The sequence below is a fragment of the Rhododendron vialii genome, chromosome 2a (genome assembly GCF_030253575.1).
Source record: "Rhododendron vialii isolate Sample 1 chromosome 2a, ASM3025357v1".
NCBI lineage: Eukaryota > Viridiplantae > Streptophyta > Magnoliopsida > Ericales > Ericaceae > Rhododendron > Rhododendron vialii.
This window is the reverse complement of record NC_080558.1, coordinates 14,636,567-14,656,871: the sequence shown is the minus strand read 5'-3', so window position 1 is coordinate 14,656,871 and position 20,305 is coordinate 14,636,567. Positions and strand designations below refer to the sequence as shown.

Below are 20,305 nucleotides of genomic sequence, written 5' to 3'. Positions count from 1 at the left end.
TAGTCCTCCACTCCAGTATATAGGATGAGTGTTCAAAAGTGGCCATCCATTTATTTAGAAAATCTACAATTATTCAGCCCCCCTACCCACGTTATTAATATGAGAGATGACTGGAGATTTTTAGGCGACAAAAAAGTCGACGATACAGATTCTGTGAACGGATCACAGTGCGGGGGCTCCCTACGGTTCCCGCACAAACGATTCGAGCCGTTCATTAGACGTGAAACATTGTGTTGAGGCTCCCCTCAAAAAAATCAACTTAATCCGATACCTATAAGTACTCCATCCAATCATCTAACTTTTCATTTGGATTTCGAGATTCTGTAATCTCGATGTGATTGGATCGAGCATCTATAGGTGTCGCATTGACCTGATTATTACCGGAGTCCCTCAAAACAATGTTTCACATTTAATGAACGGCTCGAATCGTTTGCGGGCCCCACATCGTGATTTGTGCACAAAATTTGTGCAATTACCACAACTCTTGAGTTTTTGCTCCATCTTCTGGCATTTGAAGATTCTTGGAAAAAAAAAAAAAAAGATTCTTGGACACTTTTCAGCAATTGGGTTCCCCTTGAGATGGTGTACCAACTTTTTTTTTTAGGGACCCGACTTCTATTATAGCAGTTCATCTTTGCATTCAACGGTCCAGATTTTAAAAACAATTTTTTGAAAAATTTTGTTTTTAATCTCAATCGTTAAAAACATCATCCGACGGTTGCAAACATTCCAACCGCACCTCTGCAGTCCACGTTCAGACAAGCCTTGTGCTTTTTTGAGAATTAAAAACTCATTCGAAATAGGTTTTTTATTTGAACAAATTAAACTTTGAATGCAAAAAGTAAATCAAACTTCGAATGAAAAGTAAAAGCTCGTTCAATTTCTCAACTCAACTCAATAAGCTTATGCTTGTAACAAGAAAAATAACTTATTGAATCTCTACTCATGATCGGCACTGTTAAATCTCAAACTTAAATCTCGTTTGAGATCGATTTAATTAATTGGAAAAAAAAAAAACTCGAGTATGTTTTTAAAGCTCGTGACTTCTCAAATGAAGCTTGAAACACTACATTTTTTATGGCGAAGGTAGAAAAATTACATTCAAAAAGTCACAATAACAAGAACTCACATTGATTGTGTTTAACTCCGCAACCATAGAACAACTCAAAGAAACAGTCCCATACAGGAAATATATAAGCTAACAACTAAAGACTCTTGTACCGGACAACTTATGATCTGTTCTTGTATTCGGCAAAACTTAATCCTTTAACCTCTTAGTACAAAATTACAAGGTGATCAACTAAGCTAGTCCTAATTGATTTGACCAACAAACTTTTAGAGAGGTATAAATGCATTCCCCTTTACTGAACAGCCATTGTTGCCTTGATATTAAGCTTGGCTATTTTCATCTTATCATAAACAAGTTTAACACTATCTCCTCCCCTTTTCCCGGGTCCTTGGAGGCTTATGAATGTCAAGGGCTGCAACCAACTATGATTGCCGGTTTTTCCTCGTTGTGAAGCCATCACTCTTTGGTTCCGTTTAATCGTTGTAACTTTGTTTCAATGATTAATAAAATCTTTCTTGTGCCGATAAAAAAAAGAGAGTTTAACACTACCACTTCATAGGGTTGACTCTGGATCTGTCACTAAATCTGAATTCATTTTTTGAAAAGGGTGTTTAACTCTGAATTTCTGAACTTGCATAGAGGGAAAACCCTAATTCCTGTAAGTAGCTCCATTTTAGAACATCAATCAAACTCAACCAAAATGCTTCACAATTCACACAAAACTTAACACTCTTGGTTCAAACATATACTGAAGCAAAACATATTAGTACTCCGGCCAAGATGATTCTCAACCTCAACACTATCAGCCTTTCCAGTCCATTAGATATAGAAACCAGAAACAGTAGATAAAGAAAGTCTGCGATAAACAGAAGCTTAAACTTTCTGACGTCTGTCTGTCTGCCATCGAAAATGAACTAACATCAACCAATTTATTCTCGGGGATTATGGGTGAGCATCCCCCAATTTTCACAATCATTTCCTATAGTCTGCCGAAAAACATAGGCAGGGGAAGAGAATTAAAACAACATACTTGACGAAGACTAAGCAAATTTTCCGGAAGTTACAGTAGAAAGAGAGAAAAGATGAAAAGTGAAAACCTCTGCGTTTTCTATGTACCGTCATGACACGAGAGGCCCATGACACAATAATTCTTCTGAGTATGTCCCGCAATCCGATTTTACATTTTCAATTTTCAAGAAAAGAAAAACTATACTGGAAAACTCAAGCTCAAACCTTAGGAGAAAACCTTGTAACTTCTCTCTTTGTGATGAGTTCTATAAACAGGTGCTCCGATTAGCTCTATTCAGATGTACGACTGAGGGTAAAGTCTTGCTAGGCAGCAATTCCTGGAGCAAATTACACGAAACAAAAATGAATACGACGACCCTACAAGATTTGAAGTAAAAAAAAGTACTCTTAACAAGCATAAGACGCTCCCAAGGAGAATGTTCAACCAAAAAAATGTACAACGAACATGCTTCTTAGTTCTGTGTCAAACTTCAGACATTTTGGAAAAGTCTAATGTGAAATAGATTGGGATGAGCTTGTTCAGTAAAGCAATTAAACCTGACTCAAACTTTGATTTGTATGGGGTATGCATTGACCCTAAATTCTCATAAGTATGTAAAGCAAAAATTCATGCTTTTGGACAGTTCATGTCTTCCATGAAAATCCTCTCTTTTATGGCATCAGTAGAAGACACTCTCAAAGCCGTAGGCTTTGCAAAAGCCATAGTCTTGGTGTTGAAATGCCACTTCCAAGTGACACAAAAAGGCTAAAAAGTTCAACATAATGTTGGTGTTGAAACACACAATATTTCTGATATAATCTTGAGTAGCAATATGTTATGCATTTAGCCTTTAGGACCTATTGGTTCTACAGGACTAACACGGTGAGAATATAGAGTCCTAACGAATTAATAAAACCCCACGTCCCAAGTGCCATGGTTGTGGGATCATCTATCACAAGCATGTGGGTCTTAAATCTTCTAGCAAACAGTGTATGTTTAGTCATCTTGGACATATAGTCCAATCTGATGCTCATATCCGGTCAAAGAAATGGGCCCTTAAGGTCAAACTAGACCAACCAATCAATATCAGGCAGCAAGCCAAATTTTCATGGCAACAAATTTGATAAGTTTTCGCATCCAGATGAAAAATTCAAAAATCAAGGAATATCAGAGGACAGTAAGAGGGAGAAGACCAAGAGAAGTCTTACCTCCATTAGCTCTATTGGCAACAGTATAACCACCAACATATCCAGCACTGTTTCTGGCTGTGATGTCCGAAGCCACTTTACCAAGCCCATAACCAAAAGTTCCAGAACCCTCTAACCCTGGAGATGATGAGCGCCAAGAAGGATCGGCAAAAAGAGAATCATCTCCATAGAAGTTTCCAAATGGTCCATCAAGATTATCACTTGATGCGGCGCCATTCCATAATGTTGGGGCAACACTATTTCCATTGTTTCTTCCGTAACCCCCCACTCCCGACCCAAAACTATTGTCCGTGTTGCTATAACTTATACTGCCACTGTTATACAAAGAATCTGTTCCTCCCCTTTGACCTGAAATGTTAGAGGAACCCCATATGGTTCCTAAACTGCCAAAAGCACCAGCCAATCCAGTACTTCCGCTTCCAGAGCCCATCAAATCATTCGAGTTTGAATTTGAAGCATAATTAAGATTCCCATTTGCCCAGATATTCCGAGGAGCTGAAGTTAAACCAGAACCAGTAACAGAAATACCCCCACCATAACCAACGGGACTGTCATACCTGTTTGGACTGCTATTATAGAAAGGGTTCCATCCACGGCCATAGCCAATTTGGGGACTGGAGTTTCCATTTCCCCCATATCTTGGACTCAATACAGGCTCAAAATTCGGTTCCATGCCATACCCGGAAGGCCTAAATGGAGAATATCCACTCCGACCAACTGAAACTGGACTAAATCTGCCATCCAGTCTTACTCCATAACCACCAACCGAGTTTGGACTATTTCCCTGAGTGTATGCATTAAGGAAGCTACTAACCCTACTCAGGCCATTGCTATATCCACCCAATTGGTTACGACTTGGCCCCGGAGATAGCTCCTTCGGGACAGCCCTCTTAACTTCAACCATTTTACCATTGAGCTCGTGAAAGGTTTTGAACAAAACTTTATCCACTGAGTCCTCCGAATCATATGTGATGAACCCAAAACCTCTAGGCCTTTGGGTGTTGTGGTCGTACATTACCACAACATCCGTGATCATTCCGAATTGATCGAAGTAGTTTTTGAAGTCACTCTCTGTGACTGTCGATGCTAAACCTCCAACAAATATCTTTTTCGTACGGGATGGACCTGGTGACCCCTGAAGGCTGCCATTGTTTTTGTTTACCACGTTTTGATCATCTCTAGGAACAGCTTTCTTTGCTTCAACCTGAGAACAAAAACCAACAAATGAGAAACAACACTCTATCGAGATATATTCAAGATTGAACTTTATAATTTTGACAACATTTTTGTCCTCGTAGAGCTATAACTGTTTTACGAGTTGAATTACTGATGCAGAATGAGACTAGTCTAATCTGGCCTTATAAAACTATCTCGGACAATCAAGTAACTGTAGCAAAGCAACTCAATTTTCATAGGATGTGATGCTTTCCCTACTTTATTTCCCAAGAGCTAGTTCTTTACAAAGAAATTCATGCCATCAGCACTTCCCCATCAATTGCCATTTGTTGAGTTCTGTGCTTTTCACACTTTCAACTTTTGCATTCCAAGCCAGTGGTTTTCAACTTTCAAGAACTGGAAAATGTCACCATTAGTTTCCCTCATAAGGTGTCCTTTTGGCATCTTACATTGCACCAGAAATCTTTTCAATGAGTGGTCTGCAAATTGCTAACCAACCTTCACTACATTTTAAAGTTGCTTGAATTAGGGCTTGACGCTAAACAACAGACTCGTTTTATCTATAAAGAACTCTCCATATGCTTGTCTCTGCACAATATAGTTTGTATAGGTTCTACTTTGGACTTAATTATGACAAGTAGTTTCGCCAGTGATCTTATAATAAATGAAGTTCAACATAACATAAAAAGAATAAATTTTGTTTCACTTGGTAACAAGCAAATGGACAATCCACATTCTGAAAACTACTTCCAAACATATCCAACTTCTCTGATACACCAAAAGATTCAGTGAGCATAGCATATCTGCTTGACTAAGACTAAGTTTCGAGATGCTATGCTTTAATTCATGAGGTCAGCAAATCCATAATTAAGGAACTTAACAAGATATAATCAAAATATCCTTCATTAATTCATGAGCTAAGCAAAATACTAATTTTCGTAGGTTGAATCTTGAATTATGCTAATGTATTGTACAAGTAGAAATAAAATCCACAAAATCATGGAGGGAGTTTGGTTCGCTAGAATGATTTTAGGAAGGAATGGAACGTTGACCTCCCAATAGATTCCATGTGTAATGTATGTTATGCATTGTTTTAGAGAACATAATATTGAAATGAGCACCAAGATAATGACTATCCCCTTCCAGTTTCATTCTAGTAAACCCAACACTAGTGTATTTGATTGAGCATAATCTAAATTTCCATATAAAGATACATAGATGACTTACAGTTCTACCATCTATTACGTGCTTTTCCCTAACAACTCTTTCTGCAACAGCAGGGTCAGCAAAGACAACAAAACCAAAACCACGAGCACGGCCCGTGTTCCGATCCTTCATTATCACAGCCTCAATTACGTCACCATAAGTACGGAAATACTCTCTTAGGCGGTCTTCATCTGTGTCCCAAGAAATCCCACCAATGAATACTTTGCCAGGCTCCATTTGCATTCTGCAAAATTTTATTTGCCATCAGTTGCATTCAAAAGCATTATAAGATGAAAAATCCTCAAATCCTGTCTACATCCTCGTCAAAGGAATACAGCAATCCGTAATTTGTACAAAGTAAGGCTCCGTTTGGATGATGTAAATTGCAAAGATGTGAGGCTTATAACTAGGATCCCAATATAGGAAACCTTGCATTATTCCATAATCCATACTAGTTTGAAAATCAACCAACTCCTACACCTTTATATTATCAGCGAAGTCAAGCTCTAACTAACTTAATCACATAAAACCCACCTCCCCAAATGGATCCTAAGTGCCAAACAAGAAAAAACAAAATAGGAAACGATCTAAGACTACCAAGTAATTGAATGAAATCAGATGAATATACGATTCAATTCTCAATTCTTAATGTCTTCGGATAAAGTAAAATCTAATCTTTCATCAAGTACATAACATCATCATAATGCAGATTAAACAAGGAAAACCACAACTTACCTAAGATTCCACTACAAAATTGGAGACTCTTACAATTAGTGAGGAAATGAGTGAATTTTTAGAATAAATTGAGAATCATCCGATCCTTAGTAGATCAATACTCGATCAACAAGTGATCCAGGATTCCTGGAAAACCAAGAAAAGAATCAAACTTGACTAGAGAATTGCAGAAAATTAATATCAGCAACCTAGAACTGTGTGAGATAAAAGCATAGCATAATTTTACCAATTGAAGAAGAGCCAGATGAGGAAAAGAGAGAATCTAAGATCTGAGAGGGCGAAAGGCCCTCCCTTTTTCCTCTCTATGTCTTTGTTCTACAAAAAAAATTCAATTGGCGAAGGTGTGATGAGATTTCATCCAGTGGGGAGAGAGAGAGAGAGGGAGAGGAGGAGATAGAGAGAGAGAAAGAGAGAGAGTGGTGGAGGGTGATGGATTTACATCCAAATGGGTAATAATACACAAGGTATATGTGTAGCTAGAGAGAGAGAGAGAGAGAGAGAGAGAAGCTTTGCCTATCCTCTTGTGTAAGAAATATATAGAAGCTGAGAAGATGGAAGATGGTGACTTGGCTCTGTTTTGAAGATTTAGATTTTTTAAATTGTGAATTAAGTTGTACTACTAATTTTCTTTTCAATTTTTTTTTTTTATCTTCCCTGTATTTGTAAATACTTCCTTCTTTTTCCCAATACAGTATTTTCTTTTTGGATGTAGTAAATGTTTTCAATTACAGCTCCCTTTTAACAAAATTAGAGCAATTTCAAAATCTGTGTACCCAAAGCGAAATTCAGCTGCTTCTCTTTTAATGTTCTTGAAAGTAGTTGTCCAATGTGTTTGGGTCAAGAATCCAAAGTTCTTGAAGTTTGGTTTAACGAAGTTATTATTTGCAGCACATAAAAGGCAACAAAGAAATATCCCTCTTTTTATGTCAAATATGAGGAGAACTATATTCAAATTACGAAGACACCGAGAATTGATTTTCATAGTCTCTTTTTTTATATACACACTTCCAACACAAAAAAAAACAAAAGAGTGTGGATATCAAAAAAGGTAGTTTGGAAATCACTTCCCCTACATTAATCATGTGAATTTCGTAATAACTATGTCGAGCTCACTACAAGACCAACCCAAGAAATAGTCACTCGAAACAGAAATGAATTAATAAGAATAGATTCTTAAACAAAAGAAAATATAATTAAAGTACTAGCCTTGGTCATAAGTTGTTTTCTAGATGAAATTGGGGAGCAATGTTAGTCTAACAATATACAGTTAATAAATTGAAGCAAAGATGCTTAAAACTTATGGTCTAGATCTCTTATGGTATCAACATATGTAGTTATGGTTCTTGTACAAGCTCTCTTTCTAACGAATTTTAATAAATTTTTTCATCGAAATAAAATCAAAGTATGTAACATGTCTGAAAATAAGATTGTGAATCGGTGCAGAGTTCCAAATATCTTTTTCATAAATTAAAAAAAAACCCATGAAAAAGAAAGAACGAAAGAAATGGTAGTAAGTTATAGGGGTGCAATCGAGCCGAGCCGAGCCGAGTTTCGGCATGTTCGGGCTCGGCTCGCCTCAAAAACAATGAGCTCGAGCTAGGCTCGAGCTCGTGACGAGCTGCAGAACTCGAGCTCGAGCTCGGCTCGATAGGTATTTTCGGAGCTCGAGCTCGGCTCGTTCGGCTCGTTTATGAAACAAATATATATAAATATATATATAAATAAATATAAATATGTAAAAATATATATATATAAATATATATATAAATATATTATATAATCGAGCTCGCGAGCCAATTCGAGCCGAGTTTCGACTAGCTCGAGCTCGGCTCGTTTATGAAACGAGCTCAGGACTCGAGCTCGAGCTCGGCTCGTTTTTGTCTTGAACCGAGCCGAGCCGAGCCGTTATCGAGCCGAGCTCCGAGCCGCTCGCGAGCGGCTCGGATCGTTTGCAGCCCTAGTAAGTTAGTAACCCCAATTGGATTTGATCAAACTAGATCAAAGAGGTAGCACCAACAAGCTAGATCCAAGGAGGGGGAGTTTTATGATGTTGAGTGGGTAAGAAGTATAGTATGATTTTTATTCTATTTTGACGAAATTTTTATAATGGAATATATGTTAAGGCCCAAATGATTAGATTAGGTCAACCTTCTTGGGCCTCATTCCTTTAGGTTTTAGGGTGTCCTTGAAGAATTAATTCAAGAAAAATATCCATCTTGAAGTCTCCACTTGTGCCATAGGAATATAACTTATTTATGTGGTGTTTTTTACTCCTCAACTAACTTCTAAGCCTGGATCATCACCTCTTTTCTTTTTTTTCCCTTTCTTCTTTCTTCTTCCATATTAGCAAATAAATATATCGCATTAGAGCACCTCTAATTGGAGACTTCAAATCTAAGCTGACAGTCTCAAAGACCATAAATATTCTTCGTTGGTGCTCCAACTAGAAGGTAAAATAAAGCGCCATCTCCTTGCCAATGTTTGACTTGAGGGCGTGGTACTTGTCAAATTTGGCAGCAATCCCAAATACTATTTTACGGAGTAAATTCTAAAGTACATCAATAAAATTTTAAAAAGAAATCGTCGCAACTACAAAATTATAGGTTAAAACATATGCAAGTTGCAATTAAAGTAATAGGATACACTCAAGTCTCCGAATAAATTTGACATCTTCAAATTTGAAGCCATGATCAATGGATCGGAGATCGATACTCTTGTATTTTTATTATTAGCAGTGGGGTATATTTCTATTATCAGCCATGGGAGAAAATAAGAACATGGACAACGTGTCACAAAAGGTATACATAAGTAAATGTATAAAATTTATGTCATTGACTTAATGCATTGTTGTAGTTTTTACGTCAACTGAAGAGTGATTCTATTTGAACCAAAAGAAATCTTTCTAATCCCATTTTCTTTTCACACCCATTAAAAAATTTTAATCTAATTCAATCGTCGCAACTAAAAAGATATAGGTTAAAACATATGCAAGTTGCAAATAAAACAATAGGATATGAGTTTAAGACTCTAGTTGGAGGAAGAGAGTATCTTAGATGTCAAATTGCTATGCAAGTCTCCGAATAAATTTGACATCTTCAAATTTGAAGCCATGATCAATGGAGATACTCTTGTATTTCTATTATCAGCCGGGAGGTATATTTCTATTATCAGACATGGGAGAAAATAAGGATATCGACAAAGTGCATGTCATAAAAGGTATGCATAAGTAAATAAACAAAATTTATGTCATTGACTCAATGCCTTGCTCTAGTTTTTACGTCAACTAAAGAGTGATTCTATTTGAACCAAGAGAAATCTTTCTAATCCCATTTTAATTTCTTTTCACACCCATTTAATAAATTTTAATCTAATTCAATAGTAGTACCCTCATCTTCTAGCTTAACCTAGAAACATATTTTTCTCCTCACTCAAACCACCAATTACAGCAGTCGTGGGCCGACCGGCTGTCACCCACCATTCATGCACAAAGATGGATTAAAATCGAGACAGCAAAACCATGAAAATATTTGACAATAAAGCATTTGATTAATATCCTAATTTCGTTGAAAGAATGCAATGATTTCCATCTCTCTCTCTCTCTCTCTCTCTCTCTCTCTCTCTCACTCTCTCTCTCTCTCTCTCTCTCTCTCTCTCTCTCTCTCTCTCTCTCTCACTCTCTCTCTCTCTCTCTCTCTCAAGAATGATAATAAAACAAAGCCTCAAAAAATATTTTTTTATAACCAGGTGTCGAGCCAACTTATGCGCACCTTGATTAATTCTTAGAGAGCCATAAACTCATTGTACACTAGCAGAGACCTAACTTGAAGTCGGAGCAAATGCTTCATATGGACTGATAATAAAAGAATTGATAACACCTGAGAGGTTTCGAACCTGAAAACTTGAAAGGAAGAAACCTCTAAGAGACTCACAGTACCCTTGATCACTAAACCAACCCATTGGGATTAATAAAGTAACAAAACTTGCTACTGGATTGAAGCTTGGAGGTTCACAATATTTTGAAGGAGCTTTAAACAATCAACATTTAATCACCAACAGCCAAATTCATGATAGTAAATAAATTGTTGCGACTACTTTCTTTGTTAGTCAAGACATTTTTTTAATCAGTTGTTTGGGTTCAAACAGAATCACACTTGGTAAATTAGGGGGCGTTTGGGAGCCTGATTCTGGATTGTGATTATCCATTGTTCAACTTTTTTCGTTTGGAAGCTGCAATTTGAGAATGGATTCTCTCACAATGCACTATAAAAACTATACTTTAAAGGCACAATCCGAGAATCAGTCCTGGATGAGCTTTTTCATTCTTCATTTTGGATTATCGGATTTTGATAGGATGAAAAGATGTAACTACCCCCGACCTTTTTCAAGTATTCCGAATTTTCCCTCTACGTTATTAAATGGGAGCCAATTTTTTTTTTTTTTGGCTGCTTTAATTTGCAGGTCATTTTTATTGTTCTTCTAGGCAAGATACTCTATAATTTTTTATTGCATATATAATCATTGTTTAAAATTTTAATCGACTAATAATTAAGATTTTTACGTGCCCAAAAATATTTGAAGACTTTGGTGGTGAAAATTTTATTTAGGACTATTTAAATCTTTTTTCCATACTTAAAATGGTTATTCATCGAACTATAATACCATAATAATAAGGTAGGGCAACATGGTAAACAACCAACTCATATATAATCTATTTTGAGCATTATCCTCCCAAACACTAACTCTGTTGCAAAATCTATTCTGTATATATCTCCCAAACACTCTATCAAATTCATAATCTATTCTGACCATAATCCAAAACCAACAACTCACAATCCAAAATGCAAAAATAATTAGGCTACAAAACGGCTACTTATTTTTGGAATTAAGATGATGTATTATGAGAGAATGATCACCTATCTTGTACAGCGGAAGATAAGAATCTTAGCAGAAGAGGAACTTAATCTGTCATCTAGCAATACTAATTAATAATGATGGAATTTGATGCTTGGCAATTGTTTATTTGCAAACCCACAAAAGGTTGCTTTACGAAGAGACAAGGGACGAAGCTAACATGTTACTTGATCCTGAATTACTAAATTGCAAATTCAGTGGCACATTAATTTTCCTAATAGAAAAAACATTAAAAGTTGGTAAGCCAAATTGCAACAGGAGAAATAGTGGAAAATTTAATTAGTACTAGTTTTTTTATATATGCTGTTTTTTTTCTCCCCCTAATATAGTATTAAAAATTGGAATTAAACAAAGTGGCCGGGGAGATGTGTGAAGGACAGAAGGGATTTGCCTGTGTCCCCACAAAATTACAGGTAGATGCATCAGCATATATGCACATATGGTTGACAGATGTGTACAAAATTCTTTATAAGGAAGGTCCCATGGATGGACATATTATAGGATCTTTCCATTTATTTTGGGGGGTTTTTTTTTTTCATTGAAAGAGGAGTGAACGTGGAATTTGAGCATCTTTAGCAAATTCATTACGTAAATTTTAAGGAAAAAAGTTAAGTTTGTTTTTATATCATACTCCATAAGAATTTAAAAGATGAAATTTCGTAGTGTATCCAGGCTAAGTTCCGCTAAGGGCTTTTCGGGATTTTTGGGCATTTTGCTTTTTGGGATTTATCTTGGATATTTTCAAAAATATTTAGTTAAAGTTACAGTATAATTTTTTACTTTTCCGATTCGTTGACGAATCAATAATCCACAAAAGTTAAACACAAAACTAACAAACGCGAAAAAAATTTGAATAATGACAAAACAGGAAAAAACCCAAAAATCTTAGCAGAACTTGGTCTCAATATGTTCTTCAAACACGACCCTTCGAATATTATTTTTCTACTACGAGTTGATAATTCTTACGGAAGACCAAAAATTAAGAATTAGATCATCATAAGGAAATCCGTTGTTCGATTGAGAGACCCTAATAACAGGGTCCCGGTGCAATAGTAGCCTAGAGAGGTGTTGAATTTGTCAACCAAAAATGATACTCACACAACAATTCAAATACAACCTCTCACGTACATGTGGAACTCACATACACAGTAATGTGTGTAGGTCCCAAATGTATGTAAGATGTCGTGTAAGAAGTGGGACCCACACACAGTAGTGTGTGTGGGTCCCAAATGTATGTAAGAGGTCGTGTTTGGATTGTTGTGTGTGTTGTTTTTCAACCTACACATATATCATGGATTAGATTAAAAAACAAGAAAATGTCGTTGTTCTATATATAGTGCGGAATCATAAAAAAAAGTTAAGCTTCTTAGTTTTCTGTCTATAAAATGACCTAGAGGTCAGACCTGTTATGGGTTATACTTGAATGATTCAAGCCGTTTTTTTTTTTTTATAAATCTTGACAGGTAATAAGATATTCAATTCATGTAAAAATCAATCCTAGTCAGAGCGCAATGGATGTGAGGCTTCGTCGGCCGCGGCATTACATAAATAAATATTTTAAAGGACGAAATAGAACGGCGAACGAAATTAAATCAATAGGGAGCCTTATCTGAGAATAATTTACAAATCAAACTATATATATACCAAGCTGGAACACATTATGTGCACTCATGCTCTAGAAAATTGACCATTTCTTGGTTTTTCAAAAAAATGCGGCAACAACATGGTGATTAAAACAGATTCTTTTAATGAATAATAATAATAATAATTACACATTAAGTAGCATGTGCAATCATGCTTTTGAAAATTAACAATCGAATTCTTCAAAAAGAGAAAAAAAAAAAGTGATGAAATCACGTTGATAAAAAAATGTTTCTTTTTATATTTTAGTACTAGACATTAAATGGTCTGAATTTTCAAAATGGATCTTGGGTTGGCACTAACGGATTAGTAAACTTTAACCGTCAAAAAGCCAGATTTCTAGCCTATTGGTTTGATTGAGTCGGGTTCTTGTTGGTCGTTGGGTTTCTCTACTGCCATATTGAAGGTGGACTCTATGTCAGCACCTCGTGCTGGTATGCTTCAGTAGTACGCGTTGTAGAACTTGTTAGCCTAAGTGCTTTTGAACGATTGCTTGTGTTTTAACTTTTGGTGGTTTTAGTTCACTCCTGAGTATTGATTGTAATCTTTGCCTTCTAGCTTTTGAAATGTATAATGAAATTTGCTATTAAAGATGACCCAAATTGAATTCGTAAAACTACACTCAAAACTGAACCCAAATCGAAACCCGACTGGTTTCCTTTCACCTAAACCATAATCTCATACCCAACGAGAATCGGCCGGTTCAGTTTTTTTGAGAACCCGATTTTTTTGTGTGTCCATATATATACTTATGAGGAAATTTACGTAAATACTACATATGAACGGGGTTTATGTGAATATTTTTTACGGTTCGGAATTGGGTTTGCAACGTAGTATCGGGTCTCGATACGGGTATTATATAAAATCGAACCCAAACCTAAATTTGCCGACTTTTTATATGAAAAACCAAAATCAAACCCGCGGTTAAAAGATGGGGTAACGTCCGCCAGGAATATAAAATGAGACCTACTGTTCGCAAGAAAGATTTGTAAAAAAAAACGCGTTTTGGCCATTTCGGATCCCGAAACCTGCCGGCTTTTCAAAGGAAAAACCAAAACTAAACCCGCGGTTAAAAGATGGGGTAACATCCGGCCCGATTGGTGCGGATCGGTTCACGTTCCTATGGGTTCGGGTAACATCTTACGTATTTCTTCGGCACAGACAATTGGGGAACAGAAAAAGCCCTAGACCTGATCGTTTCTCAGCAACACACTTCACTCCCACTGGTTTACTCTTCGATTGCGAAATCCAGCACTACCCAGAGGCAAGAGCCGACTCGAATTTTCCCTTCGCACATTGCAATTGGGATTTCTCACTGTCAAAAGCCCTTAGAATCGAGTTTCACACTCAAAGATTAGAAAATCAAGGTAAAGATTTCAACTTTATGCTAAAAAGATTCAAACTTTCTCATCATGTGCGCCAGAGTTCACATTTTCTGTGCCAAAAGCCTAGTTATGCATTTTGCTCTGCTGGAAGTAAACCAAGTGATAGTGGTCCAGTTGTTAATAGCCATGAATCTGAGTCTGAAACAGATTGGGAGGGCTTACTCAAGCCTTTCGATCTCGAAAAGCTCAGAAAATCACTCAATTGGATTACCCCCTTTCAGCTGCGTAAACTACTGGAGCTGCCACTTGATGTGCCAACATCAATGGAGATATTCCAGTGGGCAGGTAAACAAAAGGGGTATTGTCATACCTTTGATGTGTATTATACTTTAATTGATAAGCTCGGTGCGGCTGCAGAGTTTAAGGTTATTGATAGATTGTTGTTGGAAATGAAGGAAGAGGGGGTTGTGTTTAAAGAATCTCTTTTCATGTTGATCATGAAGTGTTATGGTAGGGCGGGTTTTCCCGGGCAAGCGACTAGGTTGCTTTTAGATATGAGGAATGTGTTTTCTTGTGAACCCACTTTTAAATCTTATAATGTTGTTTTGGAAGTGTTGGTAGCTGGGAATTGTCCTCAAGTTGCGCCGAATGTGTTTTATGAGATGTTGAATAAGGGTATTTCTCCAACTGTTTATAGTTTTGGCGCGGTAATGAAGGCGCTGTGTTTGGTGAATGAGGTGGACACTGCGTGTTCGTTGCTTAGGGATATGACCAAGCACGGATGTGTGCCCACTGCGGTGGTTTACCAGACTCTTATTCACGCTCTTTTCAAAGCTAATAGAGTGAATGAAGCGTCGAAACTCCTGGAGGAAATGTTTCTGATGGGCTGCACACCTGATGTGGAAACGTTCAACGATGTCATCATCGGCCTATGTAAGGTCGATCGGATACATGAGGCTGCAAAGTTGGTTGACCGAATGCTTGTCAGGGGCTTCACTCCGAATTCTGTTACTTATGGTGTTCTGATGCATGGGTTATGCAGAACAAGTCGAGTTGAGGAAGCGAAGGTATTGTTGAGCAAGGTACCTCAGCCAAACATAGTCCTGTGTAATACGTTGATTAATGGCTATGTTAGAAATGGACGGCTTGATGAAGCAAAGGATGTTCTAAATGGGAGCATGTTGGCTACTGGCTGTCGTCCAGATGTTTATACGTATAACATACTTATCAATGGTTTCTGCAAGAAAGGGCTTATGGTTTCAGCACTAGAAACAGTTAGAGAAATGGAATCTAGGGGCTGCAAGCCTAACGTGATAACTTACACTATTTTGATTGATGGATTCTGCAAGGAAGGCCAGCTAGAGGAAGCTCGTTATATTGTGGATGAAATGTCGGTTAGGGGGCTCAGTCTAAATACAGTGGGATACAATTGTATCATACGTGCACTATGCAAGGATGGGGATATCCATGAGGCTCTTCGAATTTTCAGTGGCATGTCAAGTAAAGGGTGTAAGCCTGATATATTCACGTATAATTCATTGATCTATGGGCTTTGCAAAGTTGATCAGATGGAAGAGGCTTTGGGGATGTACAGGGATATGTTACTGGAGGGTGTTATTGCAAATACTGTGACTTACAACACCTTGATTCGTTCTTTCCTAGAAAAAGGTGCTACGGAAGATGCACTTAAGCTTGTAAATGATATGTTGTTTAGAGGGTGCCCCCTTGATGAAATCACTTCTAATGGCATAATTAAGGCACTGTGCAATGATGGGGCTGTTGACAAAGCATTGGGGTTCTTTGAGGAAATGATAAGGAAGGGACTTAATCCCCATGTTATATCTTGCAATATCTTGATAAATGGATTTTGTAGAATCGGGAAAGTACAGAATTCGCTTGACTTTCTAAGGGACATGATTCATCGCGGATTGACACCAGATATAGTGACATATAATAGCTTGATTAATGGTCTGTGCAAAATGGGTCATATTCGGGAAGCTCTGAACCTCTTTGACAAGTTACAAACTGAAGGAATTTCTCCTGATGCTATTACTTACAACACTCTGATAACCTCACAATGTAGGGAACGCATGTTAAATGATGCATATGTGCTTTTGAGCAGAGGTGTGGCGAATGGTTTTGTACCGAATGATGTCACGTGGTATATATTGGTGAAGAATTTCGTAAAAGAGGGTAACGAGGATTGGTAATTTGTTACCCTTTAAACTCAGTTTAGCAGCTCCAAGAAGGCTTTGGGTTGTGAGAATTGCCTCCCTCGACCTTCCAATCTTGTATAGACTATTGATGTGCTGATTGTAATCATTATTTTCTGTCACCCAATTCTATGTTGATTGACATGGAAACCTGCGGCAATGACATTTTGTTTGTTTTGGGTGATAGCGATACAAAGTTTGCGACAATACAGAAATTAAGGCTGGCATTATAATTCGTCACTAGTTCTCTTCTAGAACTTAAAGTAAGCAGGGTGTGCAATCGATACGACCCAAAGACACTGAAGGATTGGTGACTCAGAGTCCATAATGGGGCTAATTAGCTGAATCAAGCAAAAGAAAGCGGTTTAAAGTGTCACGTTGTTGATTACAGTAGTTTATTTTCCTTCACATTTGATCTCATCAGATGCGAAACTGGGTTGGAGAACCGGAAGATTATGCTGTATCGGTTTTTTTTTATGAGACCGCTTATGATTTAACAGCGGTCAAACCAGAGCTGAACGCTCTGACGGCCCTGACTTTATCATCATGTACGTACCTGTATTCAATTAGTTCATTCAGATCGTAAAACTTGCAGTGCAACCTCATCGTTGGAGTACTGCATTATATCCATTGGAATTTGTATATTTACGAACGGGTTTTCCAACACTAAGATCATAAGTGGATACGTATATTTTTGTTGCCATTTCTGTTGTCTTGTTCATGCCTTGCACATAGAAAAGGTTATATGCTTGTTTAGTATTCTACTATAACACTATAGCTTCTTACATGAATAAGGGACCGGGTCGGTTATGATATCACTCGTCACGGGTCGAATTCTAAGCTGAAAGACATGAACTTTAGGTGATGCTATCTTACCTATTCCGTATCCGAAAATCCTCCCCAAAAGGGGTTTCATCTGGAAACGGATATATGGTGCTCCAAGCAACTAAAGCTCGAAAAGCCAGTTGATCCACACTAAATTTCGACAGGAAGTGCGAATTTCGATGTAGCAAACAATTAGCAAAACAGGTATTTACTAAATTTCAACACAAAATTGATACTTTCGAATGTACATCAAGTAGTTAAAACAGCTGAAATCCAGATGAACAGAGCAGCACTTCGAAAGAGAACTCACACTAGACACTGAAACAAACCTATATAATCTATCTACTCAATGCTGCAGAGGTCTTCACTTCGACACCCACATAAAAGAAACAAAATGCGATACACCATGGATACCAATTGTGCGAACAGATAATGAAGGCATAGATTCTTCAATAATGTCGGCCAAACTTGTTTCCTGGACGGGTCTCACCTCGACCTTGAATTTGCCTGACCACATGTACTCCGTACTTGTTTTTCTCAAGCTGTGGAAAACATGGTTCCAGAATCTTCACAAAGAACAAGTAGTACTTTCCAGATGGCTCCTATAGGAGGGGAAAAAACAAAGACAGTATTTTTGGTAAGTAGGAAGGTGAAACATATAAAGAAGGCAGACAAACAAACAAACTCAGTACTCACCATCTTTGAGACCTCTAGAGCCGCTCTGACCACAAAGTTTCCGAATTCATGTCGAGCGAGTTTTGCAAGCAAGCTTTTGTCCTCTGCGATGTCCTTGGAGAAACAATCTAAACCCCTGCATCCACACGCCTTCAGGCATTTCTCCACAGTATAGCTGCCGTGTTTTATCAGCGAAAGCGGTATGTAGTTTCCTTGGAGACGTTCGCAAATCATAGAACTGTACTTTCTGCTCCCAAGTCCCAAAACCTTCTGCACAACATAGGTCCTGGAGAAAAAACAAAAAAAAACTCAATAAGACAAGCCCATGAGTTCATGAAAAAGAGTTGCTACTATACTTTGCCAAACAAAACGTGGGAATCCGATTAGTAAGTACCCTGAGGGATCAAGCGAAAGGCAAGCGGATTCCTCACAGAGGCGATCCAGAAGCCAACCTCGTTGTGGGGACTCTATGGTTTCGATGCAATTGCTTACGGTTATACATCCCCCACGATCCATAGCCAATTCGTAGTAATTGGCTATCACTGCATCATGTAGCACCTGAGATCAAATGAGACAAGTTCAAATGAAATAAGTTAGTAATTAGCCGCGGTATCATGTGTATGTCATGCAGTCCTGCTCCTAAAAGATGTTAAGAGGTGGTTGGCTTCCATGGTGCACGATTTCGAAATGGTTATTTCGGTAGCTATAAGCCAAGTTTTTACATAAAGAAGAGAGAGATTAAGGGGCCTCTGAATTCCTTCGAAAACCTTTTATCATCTTACCAGTCATAGTTGGTAAAAATTTGTGTTAAAAAGCAATAGATAGTTGCAAGCATTCAATGTGGCTATAAAAGGGATTTTGGTGGGAGAAAGAAATAAAATTACCTCATTGGCCCTTCTATCCAGGACGGTGAAACACTGTTTAATTACATTCCTACCCCAAGTTGTCAACACAATGCCACATATATCGAAGGACAAGGCGCTTGTCACCAGTCTTGCCAAGTCTGTGCGTCTGAGACGCCTGATGAGGCTTTGAACCGAATAAGAGCTGTAAAAACAACGTGTGCATTAGTCCATGTTTACTACTACTGATAAGCTAGCATACCAAATCACTCTAAAAAAGCGTGGGTTAAAGATTTTAGACTCACCCAAATTGAGTACCTACTACCATACCAAGTGATGCAGCGTCCGACGTCATTTTCTCAACAATCGTCACCATCTGAGAGTGATCGCATTGACCGATTAGACTGCGAAAAACTTTGAATCCATCTTCATGTGTTACCAAAACCATTAGATAGTCAATAACCCCGTCAAGTACCAAACTCGTATTACTAGGATCCCCGATCTCCAAAAGCCCCAACATACCATTCGAACCATTATTCTCCGTAGCTAGCATAGCCTTATCGCGTCTCTCCAGGAAATTCTTCTCGTTCAGGCCACCCCAAAACGCAGATTGTCCAGTCGAATAGCCACCGGGACTTTGCATAATAGTACTTGGCAGATTGTCGTCATTACCAAAATAATAGCGATTGCTTCGGATTGCGCTTGACTCAACCAGATTATTGGAACATTTGGAACCAATTTGACCCCTAAAGTATAATTCAGGATAGTAGTTCACCCCACAGTTTCCCATTCCCGGATAGCAATTGCTAGGATTACCGGGGACTGGATTTCTTCCAAACGGGTTATAATACCGATTAAGGTCATCCATTGGGACCAACAAATTTTCTGAAGCAGAACACATGTTTGAATGCAGAAAATCTCCTACAAAATTTTAACCAACCAAGAAAATTTAGCCCCTCAAAACATGCATGAAACCCATAAATTCAAATAAAATACAGAACAGCGTGGCGGGGAAAAAAAAAAAGGAGTATATAAATTACCTCCATTGTTGAGAGGATGATACCCCAAATTAGCTTCTTGACGAATTGGTTGATTCAATGGGAATTCTAGGTCTCCTTCTTGGGTTTCGGCCGGAAATAAGTTCAACGGAGGCGAAATAGAAGAAGAAGAAGAAGCAGCTATGCCGGGGCTGGTGTTGAAGAAACCATCATGGTTTTCCAACCCAAGATTTTGAAAAGAACGCGAAAAATCATAAGCAGCAGCAGCAGCAGAGTCTGGTACGGAATTGGTAGGCCTTACAGAAGTACTAGCCATTGTTACTTGCACAAAGGAATTAACAATTAGAAACCCACAAGACAATACTATAAGTGAATCGATTAGCTTCGCATTCTACTACTTATAGAGAGAGAGGGGGAGAGAGGGACGGAGGAGAGAGAAAAAAGTTTGAGGAGAGTATAATCCGAGTGGGAG

General features: G+C 37.9%; 3 protein-coding genes across 6 annotated transcripts; 1 reads left to right on the top strand and 2 right to left on the bottom strand.

Annotated features, from left to right (window-relative positions):
* Nucleotides 1-1,915: 1,915 nt before the first annotated feature.
* Nucleotides 1,916-6,958, bottom strand: LOC131314091 (heterogeneous nuclear ribonucleoprotein 1-like). 4 transcript variants are annotated; one of them, XR_009196314.1, is made up of 6 exons: nucleotides 6,630-6,915; nucleotides 6,404-6,529; nucleotides 5,690-5,912; nucleotides 3,287-4,490; nucleotides 2,303-2,415; nucleotides 1,916-2,055 (listed from the first exon to the last, which is right to left on the bottom strand). XR_009196314.1 is itself a non-coding variant. In XM_058342599.1 (5 exons), the coding sequence occupies exons 3-5, from the start codon at nucleotides 5,909-5,911 to the stop codon at nucleotides 2,402-2,404; spliced, it is 1,440 nt and encodes a 479-aa protein (XP_058198582.1). In that variant the 5' UTR covers nucleotide 5,912; nucleotides 6,404-6,529; nucleotides 6,630-6,958; the 3' UTR covers nucleotides 1,916-2,401. The 4 variants fall into 4 exon arrangements, 3 of the variants coding, with proteins under 3 accessions (XP_058198582.1, XP_058198568.1, XP_058198575.1); XM_058342599.1 differs by having other exon boundaries at nucleotides 1,916-2,415; nucleotides 6,630-6,958; XM_058342585.1 differs by having other exon boundaries at nucleotides 1,916-2,415; nucleotides 6,437-6,529; nucleotides 6,630-6,914.
* A 7,089-nt stretch (nucleotides 6,959-14,047) lies between these two features.
* Nucleotides 14,048-17,190, top strand: LOC131314073 (pentatricopeptide repeat-containing protein At5g64320, mitochondrial). Its single transcript, XM_058342569.1, has one exon. It carries the CDS (start codon nucleotides 14,340-14,342, stop codon nucleotides 16,488-16,490), a length of 2,151 nt encoding a protein of 716 aa, XP_058198552.1. The 5' UTR covers nucleotides 14,048-14,339; the 3' UTR covers nucleotides 16,491-17,190.
* A 357-nt stretch (nucleotides 17,191-17,547) lies between these two features.
* On the bottom strand, nucleotides 17,548-20,249 carry LOC131314082 (pumilio homolog 12-like). The gene is made up of 6 exons (XM_058342578.1): nucleotides 19,876-20,249; nucleotides 19,141-19,756; nucleotides 18,878-19,040; nucleotides 18,388-18,551; nucleotides 18,015-18,279; nucleotides 17,548-17,920 (listed from the first exon to the last, which is right to left on the bottom strand). The coding sequence occupies exons 1-6, from the start codon at nucleotides 20,147-20,149 to the stop codon at nucleotides 17,768-17,770; spliced, it is 1,635 nt and encodes a 544-aa protein (XP_058198561.1). The 5' UTR covers nucleotides 20,150-20,249; the 3' UTR covers nucleotides 17,548-17,767.
* Between the last annotated feature and the right edge of the window lie 56 nt (nucleotides 20,250-20,305).

Coding starts and splice junctions, on each gene's coding strand:
- LOC131314091 (XM_058342599.1), bottom strand. CDS start 5,911: ATGCAAATGGAGCCTGGCAAAGTATTCATTGGTGGGATTTCTTGGGAC. Junction 4,491..5,689: donor ACGTAATAGATGGTAGAACT/GTAAGTCATCTA, acceptor TTTTGTTCTCAG/GTTGAAGCAAAGAAAGCTGT.
- LOC131314073 (XM_058342569.1), top strand. CDS start 14,340: ATGCTAAAAAGATTCAAACTTTCTCATCATGTGCGCCAGAGTTCACAT.
- LOC131314082 (XM_058342578.1), bottom strand. CDS start 20,149: ATGGCTAGTACTTCTGTAAGGCCTACCAATTCCGTACCAGACTCTGCT. Junction 19,041..19,140: donor GTAGTAGGTACTCAATTTGG/GTGAGTCTAAAA, acceptor TTGTTTTTACAG/CTCTTATTCGGTTCAAAGCC. Junction 18,552..18,877: donor TGGATAGAAGGGCCAATGAG/GTAATTTTATTT, acceptor ATTTGATCTCAG/GTGCTACATGATGCAGTGAT.